This window comes from Ambystoma mexicanum, chromosome 10 (assembly GCF_040938575.1).
Source record: "Ambystoma mexicanum isolate Mex_15411 chromosome 10, UKY_AmexF1_1, whole genome shotgun sequence".
Lineage (NCBI taxonomy): Eukaryota > Metazoa > Chordata > Amphibia > Caudata > Ambystomatidae > Ambystoma > Ambystoma mexicanum.
In genome coordinates, this window is record NC_090932.1 from 856,918,594 (window position 1) to 856,931,134 (window position 12,541).

The following is a 12,541-nucleotide window of genomic DNA, read 5'->3' on the forward strand; positions in this document are numbered from 1 at the left end:
GGGAGGGGATTTGCGCCTACCCCTACGGGCCGATTGGCTGATCAGGACTCGTTCACACAAGCAAGCCCGGGAACATCTCAGTATCACCTACCACTCCCTACACAGATTGGGCTTCTCCCTCAATTACAAGAAGTCCCATATGATACCATTCCAACCATTTCAAAGACTCCAATTCATTGGAGCAGTCTTGGATACTTCCTCAGTGAAAGCCTCACATCCCGAGATGAGAGCTCAACACATTCAGCAGATGATACCAAAATTCCAGAATGGCCAGCATCTTCCGGCCTTCGATTTTCTGAGGTTGCTTGGTCTCATGGCAACCTGCATTTTCCTGGTGCCAGATCCCCGATTGAGGATGAGATCCCCTCAATGGGCTCTTGGGATTCAATGGTCCCAATTGTCAGGGATTATGGCGGATCAACTGCACGTTCCTAGCAGGATTACTCAAGATCTTCTTTGGTGGGCTTGCAACTACAACATTCTTAAGGGAGAATCTTTTTGGCACCCATGTTCGGAGCTAACGGTAGTGACGGACGCCTCACTTACGGGGTGGTGAGGCCACACCAACGAGCTGACAATCGGTGGTCATTGGTCTCCATCGGAGTCCAAACTACACATCAACCTTTTGGAGCTGGGGGCAATCAGGCTAGCACTGAAGGCCTTCCTGACCTCTATACGGGGAATCTTTTTTCCTGATAATGACGTACAACACATGTGCCATGTACTACCTCAACAATAGAGGTGGTGCAGGGTCACTACCAGTGTGCAGAGAGGCAATGCAGCTCTGGTTCTGGGCTATACAAGAAGGAATCTCTCTATCTGCAGTTCACCTAGCTGGAGAGCAGAACACGGCGTCGGACGGTCTGAGCAGGCAGAGCACAGTCTCCCACATGTGGGAACTAGCTCAGGAAGTCATTCAAGAGATCTTCACTCTTTGGGGAATCCCTCAAGTGGAACTGTTTGCGACCGGTACTAACCGGAAGTGCGATCTGTACTGCTCAAGGGAATTTCTAGGAGACACGTTCGTGGTGGACTGGGAATTTCCACTCTTGTATGCGCTTCCTCCAGTCCCCGTCATTCCTCACGTGATCATGAGGTTGGGAAAGTTCGGAAACACATGATCCTAATTGCCCCAACCTGTGCCAGGAGGACGTGGTACCCGGACCTACTGGACATGTCCATCTGCCCTCCAATAAGTCTTCACAAAGGGAGGATCTTCTCTCACAAGAGGGAGGTTGGGTTCTCCATCCGGAGGTCAAGACACTCAGCCTTCACGCATGGTTTCTGAGAGGCTGAGATACAAGGATTGGGACCTTCCGGATGACGTAATGGAAATTTTGCTTTCAGTCAGAAGGCCAGCAACAAAATCCTTGTCCGGTGTCGTTGGAATAAGTTCAGTAACTGGTGCAAGGACAAGAATGTGAACCCTTTTCAGTGTGGCACTCCTATGGTGCTTTCTTTTCTGTTGCATCTGGCTAATCTGGGGCTCCAGATTAGAACCATAAAAGAATACCTGGCGGCGCTTTCTATTTTTAAGCGCTCCTCTGAAGAGGTCTCCTATTTCAAAATACTTCTAATTGTTCCATTTCTGAAGGGACTCACTAATGTGTACCCTCCAGTCCCATTTCATGTCCGGCTTGGGATTTAAACCTTGTGTTAACATTTCTAACTTGTACCTCTTTCGAGCCTTTACATTCCTTCCCGTTAAGGCTCTTAACTCTGAAAACTGCACTTCTTGTGGCATTAACATCAGCCCGCAGGGTAAGTGAGTTGCAGGCTCTTTCATGCAAGCATCCTTATACTACATTTCATGAGGGATAGTCCTCAGAGTAAAACCATAATTCCTGCCGAAAGTAGTCTGACTTCCATCCGTCGCAGAAGCGAACACTTCCATCTTTCTATCCTCCACCCTCATTTAGGTAAGAAGGAGGGAAGGCTGCATAGGTTGGATCCAAAAAGGGCTTTAATGCTTTTATATTGCAAAAATGGCAGAGTATCGCCATGATGATAACCTCTTTGTGGGGATACACCAGGCCTAAATTGGGGCTTGCAGTAACTAAACAAACCATATCCCGGTGAATTACACTGGCTATTAGCGAATGCTACAGGTTAGCGGGCAAAGACCCGCCGAAAGGGCTTCGTGCTCATTCCACGAGGGGCATGGCAAAGGGGTGTCCCGATAATTGATATCTGCTCTGCGGCGACATGGTTGTCCATTCATACATTTGTTTAGCATTATTGCTTGGACTCCTCTTCCACTCAAGGAGGTCTTTTTGTTAAGGCAGTCCTTCATTACATTCACGATTAATTTAAATAGTACTCCCTCCTCCAAATTGTCACTGCTTTGGGAGTCTATCAAAGATAAGGAATACGTGGGAGGACACAATCCATTCAAAGAACAAGGTACTTGCCCCTGGTTACGTTCTTTCGACTGGATATTCCGCCCACGTATTCCTCATCACCCCTCCTAGCCTACCCCACCGTACAATTTACGTGTTTCACGCTCTGCGTTACTTGAGAGCTTGCGGTCTGAGTATTCCTGGTTAGTTCCTCAATTTATGGAACTGAAAAAACAGAACTGAAGCCAACGGGCACTGCACAAGCTATTTATATTACTGATGACATTACTCTCCACAGCGACCCTCGAGGGACATCAACGCCACAACATCGTGCACAGCGCCCTCTGCTGAGAAATATTTTTCAGAAGCAGCAAAGCTGGCAAGATACCAATATCAAAGATGAGTAATACATGGGAGGAACATCCAGTCAATAGAAAGTTATCAGGGGTAAGTAACTTGTTCTTTTCCTTGTTCACGTTTTAGTTGCTATGGTTGCACTTTTTTGAATGTCTGGCTCTTGTGATAGTAAAAATTCAAAATGGGATAACCAGTCTGTCTGCATTGCCTGAGTTACTGACAAGCATACCATTATGGAGTGTCACATATGTCAAAATATGCCTTATAGAAGACTTTTCCCGCGCACTGTACAAAATGCACCTTTCTCCGTACAGACGATACAGGTGTCTTCTATTCTACTGCTGGGGCAGGGCACTTTAAAGCTTGAAAATAGATACTGTAGTTGTGTTTCATTGCCAGAAAATGTTGTGCGGTACATTTAAATTAGTCTTTACACTTTTCTGTACTTACTTGGTATTTATTTTCTTAGATATTACACCAAGTGTGTTATTGACCCTTTTCAACTGCATACGTTTATATTTTCCTTAATTGGGTCAGTTTTTCCGTTTTCATACATTATATGTATTCTATTTTGCTATGAAACGTTATGTTTCTTTGCTTTCACTATGCTTTGATTGCCTTAAAAAAGTTACGTTTTTTACCCATTTTACATTTTGGTCGCAGGATGAAACCCCCGGGACACCCAAGAAAAAGGAGACTAAGCGGAAATTTAAACTCGAACCACATGAGGAGCAGGTTTTCTTGGATGGCAACGAGGTACGTTATCTTTAAAGTCTTTAAATATCATATATTTTAGTCCACTTTAGCTGTTGTAATTGCAAACACCTCATTTTCCTAGTACAATATTCAATACGTTTTTGGTTGTCAGCTACCTACAGAATTGCTGAATAATTATTTTCAGAAAACGTTTAATTGCATGTCTTTTTGTTAGTCTGGTGTGGGGAGTTTTTTTCCTTCTCACGTTACAAGCGTCACTATCTTTATCGGCGTGTGCCACCATGTGCAAATAATGGTACAAACAATATAGATAACAAAAACCCAGTTATAAATCTGTATTTTGTGCTTGTGTTTTGTTACAATTTTCTAACTGTCCAATCACTCAATTCTGCTCCTTTGTCCGATTAATCCATAAAATTTGAATATTGAATTCTACACTCTAAATTTGGAGCAAGATTAAAATGAACTCCATCTCTTCATACATTTAATCCGATGGCTGCCACTTTGCATCCATGTTGTTAGGCAAAATTGTATGCAGTACCCTTTGGGTGCACTACAACAACCCTGACCTCCTGGCAATAGAAACCCAACCTTTGGTATAAGTCTGCTCTATATAGGTTGGTAGCGTGTTGAGCAGCCAGGCTTAGCTCAAGAGGGGTCAATGTGAGCTGTAGGGGAGTTACACAGAGGTTCACAGTGACAAGTATTCAAATAAACTCTCATACACAAGGTTTCTTGAGTAAACAATTATTAATTTATTTACCAGTCAGTTATAGTAAGCCTTCTTCAGAAGGGAGCAATATAAAGCAACACAAAATAAACTCCAAAAATACACACTCTTAGTTATCTAAATCAGCATTTACCCATTTGGGATGGCATACAGGCACTACCTACACCCTCAGGTGACTTCAATAGCTAGGGTGCTGTTGGCATTAATATATCACTGTTGCATTTAGAATAGTCTTGGGAGTAGTGTTAAAGAGAAGAGAGTTCAGAATAAAGCAAGTATTCTTAAGTAGCTAAGTACTTTTCAATACAAGCCCCCCAATGTAAAGTTAGTTAACCCTTTCCTGAAAGGAAGGCAAAACACATAAGCAGACGAGAGAAGAGTCATTCAGGGAGCCAGGCCAGCCAATGTTAAGTTAGCAAAAGTCAAGATGTACTGAAGCACTTCTTGTAGCTAAGTGGAAAGTCTTTTCCAGTGTTTAAAAAGTCTTGGTAGAATAGAAGAAAATCAAAGTAGGGCCATAAGCGGATTAGGCCTGTCAGGTAATGAAGCTGATATCAACTCTGCACATGCAACCCAGCAAGTCACGAATGAGGACAAATGGCTACACAACAAGAGGTAAGTCCTCTTAGGCTTGTATAGTACCTTTAGGTTGAAGAAACAAAAGTGCAGCAGATGACTTCTGTTCCTGTGCAGCTCTGCAGATCTCTGTTTCTGGGACTCAGCCGTGGGGAGAAGAGGGAGAACTTCTGAGGACCCGTGCACTGCAATGGGAGGGTCACCGCTCGCAACCGGCGAACTTCAAACAATTGGCTGTTCAGTGTTTCAGCTCCTTGCGTCTACCGCAAATAGCAACACTGCGGTTCTGGCTGTCGAGATGGACTTTCCTTGCATCTGGGGTCCTGCACTCTTTTGAGGGGGCTCAGGCTCGGTCATTCCTGCTTTCTGGGAGTCCGGAGGATCCTCCTGGAGCTCTTGGCCAGCTTAAAAGCAACGCACACAAACTGGTGTTCCACTCTCTGGCTATCTGGTTCGAGCAGAGACTGCAGTAGAGACTCGACCAGCATTGAGAGGATGTCCAGGTGGCTTACTTTGGAGTTGATTGGTTCCACCAACTCAAAAGGAGAAGTCTTTTTTGCAGGGACTTCTCGGTCCATATGAATTTGGAGTTTCAGCACAGCAGCAGGGCTTCACCGGGCAAACCAACGGTCCAGGAGTTGCAGAAGGCGTCCTCTCCAAGTTCTTCTTCGGATTCCTTCATCCAGTGGTCGACTCTGCATTCCAAGCCAAAAAGCTTCACCTTTTATGCAGCTTGCTCCCATTCATTCCAGCCTAGCTGTCAGTCACCCAGCAGGGGGGCTGTCCTTGCTGGACAGCCAGCCGGCCAATCACCTTAAGCGAGCATTCCTGTCTCCTAGGAGACTAATCACAGGGAGTTTCGGGCACCTCCCTTGCTTCCTGTCCCCATCAGACACCCTGGAACCAGAGGCGGGCTTCACTTGTGAATCCCGTTAAAGGCAAAATGAACAAAGGGACCAAACCTGGTTTGGCGCGCAGAGTAAATCTCAAGAAGGACCTTTCCACAAAAATGGCGAAAAAAGGCGGCTTGGGTCCATTTTGACAAAAATGGCACCCATGGGTGCTTTACCGTGGATGCCAACGCAGCCCGCGGTAAAATCCCATAATAGTAGTAAAAAGTAAACCACTGCCACCAGCCATTCAGTGAGGAAAGGGTAACATAAAAATGTTACATGAGAAGCTAGACAAAGAGGATACTAAGTAACCCCTCCAGCACCCTATTGTAAGATAGTTTGTGCTGGGTCTAGAAAGTTACAAATATAAGTAAAGTCAATTTCACTTTACTGCTCTGGGAAACAGTAGTTTATCCCAGAGAAGGTATTTAATCATTTGGGAAATCTGAAAGACTTCCCTGTGTCACTGCACTGAAGGTGCTGTGTGACACAATGTAAAATATGATGCCTATGGAGTTTGTCAGAATCCACAACCAAAAAGAAACACAGTGTACACAATCACATTAAAATACATGAGAGAGTGGGACAAAGGGTCTCACTCTCTCCAGGTTAAAAAAGCAAATCTTCAAAATCCAGCAAAGTTGTTGGGGGAGTGGGGGGTCCCTAATTTAGAGGGAATTAGCACATTTCTGAGAATTCTCCCTAACACATGTGAAGTCAGAATTATATTTTTGGGGTTCCTTTTGTTAACCCCTGTTGGGAAGGAGCCTAGTGCTTTTATCATTCCCAAGTTTCCCAAGCTCTTTAGAACTAGGCAAGACCTCTGTTAACTGTTTTCTAAGCACTACAAGAGTCTGTGCTTAAAGATTAAAGTGGGTTATCTCTTACAAGATAGACTCATGGCCTTAATTCCCTAGAGGGGTGCATTTAATCTGGTGTGAGTGTGATCTTGGGTTCCCCAATATATTTAAGTGGTACAGGTATGGCCTACCTTTCACCCCTTTGAGCCCCCTAAACATTTTGCTGTTTTGCTTGTTTTTAAGACTTTTATTTTTCAGTCAGAGAGACTTCTATTGACGTCTCCCAGCAGATACAACTCTTTCTTTCTGTGCTGTCTTTAATAACCCATATGGCTACCTGGGCAATCCATTGTGTGACTGGGCGAATTCTCTCAGTTTAGTGAACATTTGTAATTTAGGTAAAGGCTAAACCTTGGGGGGGGGGGGGGGGATTTCATTTGTCCTTTAAACCCTGCACCACTCATTTGAGGAGTATAAGCCTTCTGATTCACCCAGGGTAGTTATAAATATGTGTAGTTGATATGGTGTTTAGTAAGACTTGGCTGTTTCTGTCATGGATACCTACTGTCTGGCTTGGGACTGGATGACGACTACTAATACTACTATGCTATGCTTGCACTGCTGCTATTCGCTGCTACTATTGCACCTCAGTCCATTGTAGGCATGGGTAATTATCTGTTTTTTTTCTCTTGTTTCCCATGCACTTGCGTGTTCTCAAAGTCACTGGGCCTATTAAGATTGTTGTTTTTGTTCTCCCTGGTTCCCCCTCCTTTGCATGCTCGTGCGCTGAAACACTTGTGTACGAGTGCGATATAAATAAAATATATCATGCATCATATCTTGGTTTGTGGTGGTTGTGTTCGTCTTTTTGCCAATTTGGCTGGTGGTGGCACAGTCAGCTTAGCTTGGGTCCAGTTCAGTAGAACGCTCAAGAGTTCTGCAGAGCGATTAAAAGTCAATTCTAATCTTGTTTGGCAACCTTCACAACTGGTGCAAGGTTGGTTTTCCATGCTCATAGTACTTTAACCCGAGTAGCAGGCAAAAGAAATGGTCATATGGGCAGCTTAGAAACACTTAAAACAAGGGCAGAGTTGCACTGAAAACGGTCAAAAAACTAATTAGTTTGTTCCAAAAGGGACTCCCATACCAGCCACTTTGCCAGGAGCAGGAGAACATGTGATATGGGCAGTAGATGGGCTTGGAAATCTTTCACAAACCCTTAAAAAAATACAGACGAGATTGCTAAACCTGAGGAGACACCCATGATGCAGGGCCAGAAGGGAGATCCAGCAACCACAGAACAAGTTGCAGGGCAGCAGGTTTTTACTCACCGATGTAAGTCAATGGGCAGTCGCGGTTTGTACATGCCTGCAGAGATATCCACCAAGACCTCAGAGAGTAAGTTAGAGGTATAACCCCACTACCCATGGCTAGATAAGTGTTTACAGGTGCTGATTCTCAACAAAACAGCTCCAGGAATGTGGAACAACCTGGTAAATAAAATGCTTCATTTGAATCAGGTCACACAGGGATTGGAATCCTGAGCCAACAAAGAGCGTGACAGCTCAAAATAGTGACAGAGTGGCTCCAGGAAGGTGCAGGAATCCGACCAGTCAGCTCCCCACAGCTTGACGGTCAATGCGAGGACAGCACGCCAGCAAAAACAGTCCCAGCATGGAGACAACGGTGGAGGTGACCGAGGAAGACCCAGAGGAGCAAATGAGGTAGGGTGTTGGGGCCCCAGCACCCAGGTGGTGGCAGCTTCCAGAACTAAGGCGAGAGACACTAGTGTTATTCGGCAGTAAAATAGCCCTGGCAATGGTTCCAAGCCATAATAGTGGGTGAAACCAGCAAGGGGGAGGACCAGCAGAGGAAGTAGATAGACTGGGATGTTGTCCATAAACTGAAAATTAAAACAGCAACAAGAGACGTGACGGCAGTCTCATATGACCATACCGGGTCTCAAAATAAGCTACAATTATTTTTGGTACCAAAATCATCCAGCAGATAAGTCAGCCTGCTATTTCTCCAAAAATCTTCCAGAAATGAGGAAAGGATCCTGGTTGCTCCATACATCACAAATACTCCGGGGCTGGCACAATGCTCGTACACAAATCATGCGATGGAGCCAAAAACAAAGGGGCTGGCAACAAACCAATACAGCTGGCGCCTAAAATATGCCCATCACCCAGGCCCACCCGACAGATATGTGTTGGGCATGTCCAGGATCAGAGGCCAGTTTCCATATGTGCAAAATGGCTGTTTTAGGCCAGCTTCATGTTTTCCACGGATAAAGAAAGCCCAAACAACAAAAATGCACTGAGTAGGGCTTGGTAAAATACATTGGTACAGGTGGCAGAGAAAAATATATTGGTACCTTTGGCGGCCATCTCGCACCATGCCCCTTAACTCGCCTAGCAGTGGTTACGTTGCTGGCACTTGGGGGAAGGGGCGACGCACAGAAGCTGCATTCGCCATGCTGCCGGGAACCACCATTGTGCTGCAAGTGGGCAAAAGCCAGGGATCAACGGTGCACTCCCGCACATGCGCCGGCACGCACATCTTCAAGACCATTACCTATAGGTCCCGTCACTTTTCCTCCATCCTTGTGGGCGTCCCTCAACATGGTGTCGGTACTGGAACCTTTGGCAGCGAAAAAATGAACTTCGAATGGATTGTGTCCTCCCACGTAGTCCTCATCTTGTGATAATTCGTTATCTCCAGCTTCGCTGCTTCGGAAAAAAATGTTCTCGGCAGAGGGCGCTGTGCTCGAGGTCATGGCGTCCATTGTCCCTCGTCGGACTCCGTACTCTGTCGACGTCACCGATGGTATAAATAGCTCGAGCCGCGCCAGTTGCTTCAGTTCCGTTTTTCCGATCGCTTCGCTATCGAGAACATAGCGCTTCTATTTTCTGTGAAGAAAAAGTTGTCATCTTCAACGCCTTCGACACCCAGGACTGGGTTCAAGAAGTGTGCAGATTGTGGGTCTAAGATGTCGATCACCGATCCCCACCGGATTTGTCTCTGGTGTCTCGGTTCCAGTCACCGAACCGACGACTGCGGGTCCTGCCAATCAATGACCGAGAAAGCTCTTCGTGAGAGGAGAGGTAAACTGTCGGTGGGGAGGGAGGCCTCAAAAAAGGTTACGTCAAAAAGACACAAGAAAGCGACTGATTCTAAGGAATCAGATCGCCATAGGCACTGAAGGAGATCTCGATCTAGGAGTAGATCGAGACACTCTTCGTCATAATCGAAAAAAATGAAGAGGAGACATAGATCTCGCTCATCATCATCATCATCTTCTTCTTCAGAGTCGACCGAAGAAATTCGTTGTCCGACTAAATCGGATTCTCCCAGTAAGTGGGAAGAATTCCGCAAAAAGATGATGGAGGTTTTCGAGAACGCGGCCCGACCCCCTCGAAAAAGCCATACCCCTAAAGTCGCTCCATTGGACGACAAAGGGAAGTCCAAGGCTACCATGGCAAAGACCGGTAGCGTCGAGGAATCCAAAAAAACTCGAGTCGACGTAAAACCGTTGAAGACTCTTCGAGAGTCGAGCACTTCTCCAGTGCCTTGCAAGAAACGCAAGTCGTCGAAGGCTTCGACGACTTCGTCAACGCCCTCGGCGTAGATAATTTCTACTCCAAAAACATCCTCGATGCCATTATCGAAGTCATCTTCGAAAACTTCGAAGACCCCTTCGACAACTTCGAAGGATTTGCCAATTCCTTCGAACCAGATGGAAGAGGAAGAAAGAATATTCACTCCTTTGCCCAGGTCAGACTTTTTCAAATCTATGTCAGCAATTTATGAAGAGTCTGCTTCAGAAGAAGACGAGGTTACTCCTTTGGGAGTTACTTATGGTACAAGACAAGTTCCTGAGGAACTTATTGACCAGGAATCTAGAATGAGAGACCTGAGTCATACTCTACATTCTGCCAGTGGAGTTGACACATCCCCAGAATTGGAGTTTGCCAAACCTGATCCTGCAGAGCATGCAGATGCTGGGTACAGGGGTCTTATGACCAGGGTAGTTGAATATATGGGTTCGGGTAATACTTCACCCATTTTTTAACAAGATGACATGACGGATATAATCATCAAGGGACCTCAGAAAGATCCTGTTCTCCCTTTCCCCAGTGCCCTTCAAAGGACTGTGGAGAAAAACTGGGAGAAACCAGAGACTATTGCTGCTGCAGATAGTACTTTTCCCAAAAAATATAGACCAGCTGGAACGGATCCTGAATATTTGAATAAACATCCGACTCCAGAGAGTTTAGTCATTCAGCAAGCATCTACTTCAAAACAAACTGCTTATCCAACTATCCCTCCAGATAGAGAGGATAAAAAAGTTGATGCCTGGGCACGTAAAGTTTTCACGTCAGGCAGTATGGCACTTAAGTCGGCAAATGTCACCTGTACCCTAGCCAGGATTACCCATATCCTGTGGGACTGTATTTTGGCGGCGGCTGATCATATTCCGGAAGGCGAGGAAAGGGAAGGCTTCCTGAATATAGTCAAAGACGGGAAGGAGGCAATGAGGGAATGTCTCCAGTCTGGACTGGATACTGCTGATAGTATCAGCAGATCCATGGCTCCAAGCGTTGTGCTACGCAGATTTGCGTGGTTGAGGAAGTCAGGGTTTGCACCAGACGTGCAAGCTAGACTCCTCAACATGCCCTTTGATGGCTCGAGGCTCTTTGGCAGAAAGGCTGATGAAAGCCTAGAAAAACTTCAGACCTCGAAAGTGGCAGCTAAATCACTTAGCGCCTCTTTGCGCCAGCCTCTAAAACCCTATTCCGGCTCATCTTCCTGGAGGGGTCGTTCTTTTCGATACTACTCCTCTTTTGGTAGAGGAAGAGGACAGGCTTCTCAAAGGGGCAAAAGAAACTTCCCTCGTGGAGCACGAGGAAGAGGTGCAAAATCAGCCTCGGGAGCGGCATCTGTACCCTCAGCCACTCCTGCAGCCGCCTCCAAATCCCTCTGAGACCTTATTACACAAAACACCAGTGGGAGGCAGGATCTCTCAACCTCTGAAGGAATGGCGGGGCATTACCTCAGACGCTTGGGCACTGGAAACAGTAGCCCAAGGTTACTGTCTCCCCTTTCTAAAAAGGCCTCAGAATCATCCACCGGGAGCCAACTCCGCCAAAATTCCGGATCCGCTCCTGTTGCAGGAAATTTTAACCCTGCTAGAGAAAGGTGCCATAGAACTGGTACCTTTAGCGGAGAGGAACATAGGTTGGTACTCCCCATATTTTCTCATCCCAAAAAAGGACGGAGGACTGAGACCCATCTTGGACTTGAGAAACTTGAACAAGTTCCTCAGGAAGGACAAGTTCAAGATGGTGACTCTTTCTCACATCCTTCAGGCTCTCCAATTCCAAGATGGGTTGGTTTCATTGGACCGTCAGGATGCTTGCTTTCATGTGCCAATCCATCCAAAGCACAGAAAGTACCTGAGGTTTGCGATTGGCAATTCTCATTATCAGTTTCGAGTTCTGCCATTCTGGTTGACCTCCGCCCCAAGGGTTTTCACCAAACTTTTGGCGGTTGTGGCAGCAAGTCTCAGGAGAGGAGGTATTTACATATATCCCTACCTGGACGACTGGTTGATCAGAGCAAGTTCTCCAGAACAAGCTCAGGAACATCTTTCGATCACCTGCCACTTCCTCCACAAATTGGGCTTCTCCCTCAATTTCAAGAAGTCCCACATGATTCCATCCCAGAAGCTCCGGTTTATCGGAGCAGTCTTGGGCACTTCCTCGGGAAAAGCATCGCCTCCCGAAGTGAGAGCTCTCCACATCCAGCAGATGGTAACGAAGTTCCAGGATTCCCAATGTCTACCGGCCTTCGATTTTCTCAGGTTGCTTGGCCTCATGGCATCCCGCATTTTCCTAGTACCACAGGCCAGGTTGAGAATGAGATCCCTTCAATGGGCACTCAGAACTCAGTGGTCCCAGATCTCAGGGAATATGTCGGATCTTCTGCAAGTCCCAAGCGCAGTTGCTCAGGATCTTCTATGGTGGCCTTGCAACAACAACATTCTCAAGGGAGAGTCTTTTTGGCAACCATGGCCGGAGATAACAGTAGTGACGGACGCCTCACTCACGGGGTGGGGAGCACACA

The 12,541-nt window shown here is 46.2% G+C and overlaps 1 protein-coding gene across 2 annotated transcripts in view; it reads left to right on the forward strand.

Annotated features, from left to right (window-relative positions):
- Positions 1–12,541, forward strand: part of SEC62 (SEC62 homolog, preprotein translocation factor) — a 670,644-nt gene that overhangs the window by 378,590 nt on the left and 279,513 nt on the right. For both annotated transcript variants that reach the window (XM_069618540.1, XM_069618541.1), the window contains one exon: positions 3,360–3,452. In XM_069618540.1, the coding sequence (XP_069474641.1) occupies positions 3,360–3,452 (93 nt within the window). The remainder of the gene's footprint in view (positions 1–3,359; positions 3,453–12,541) is intronic.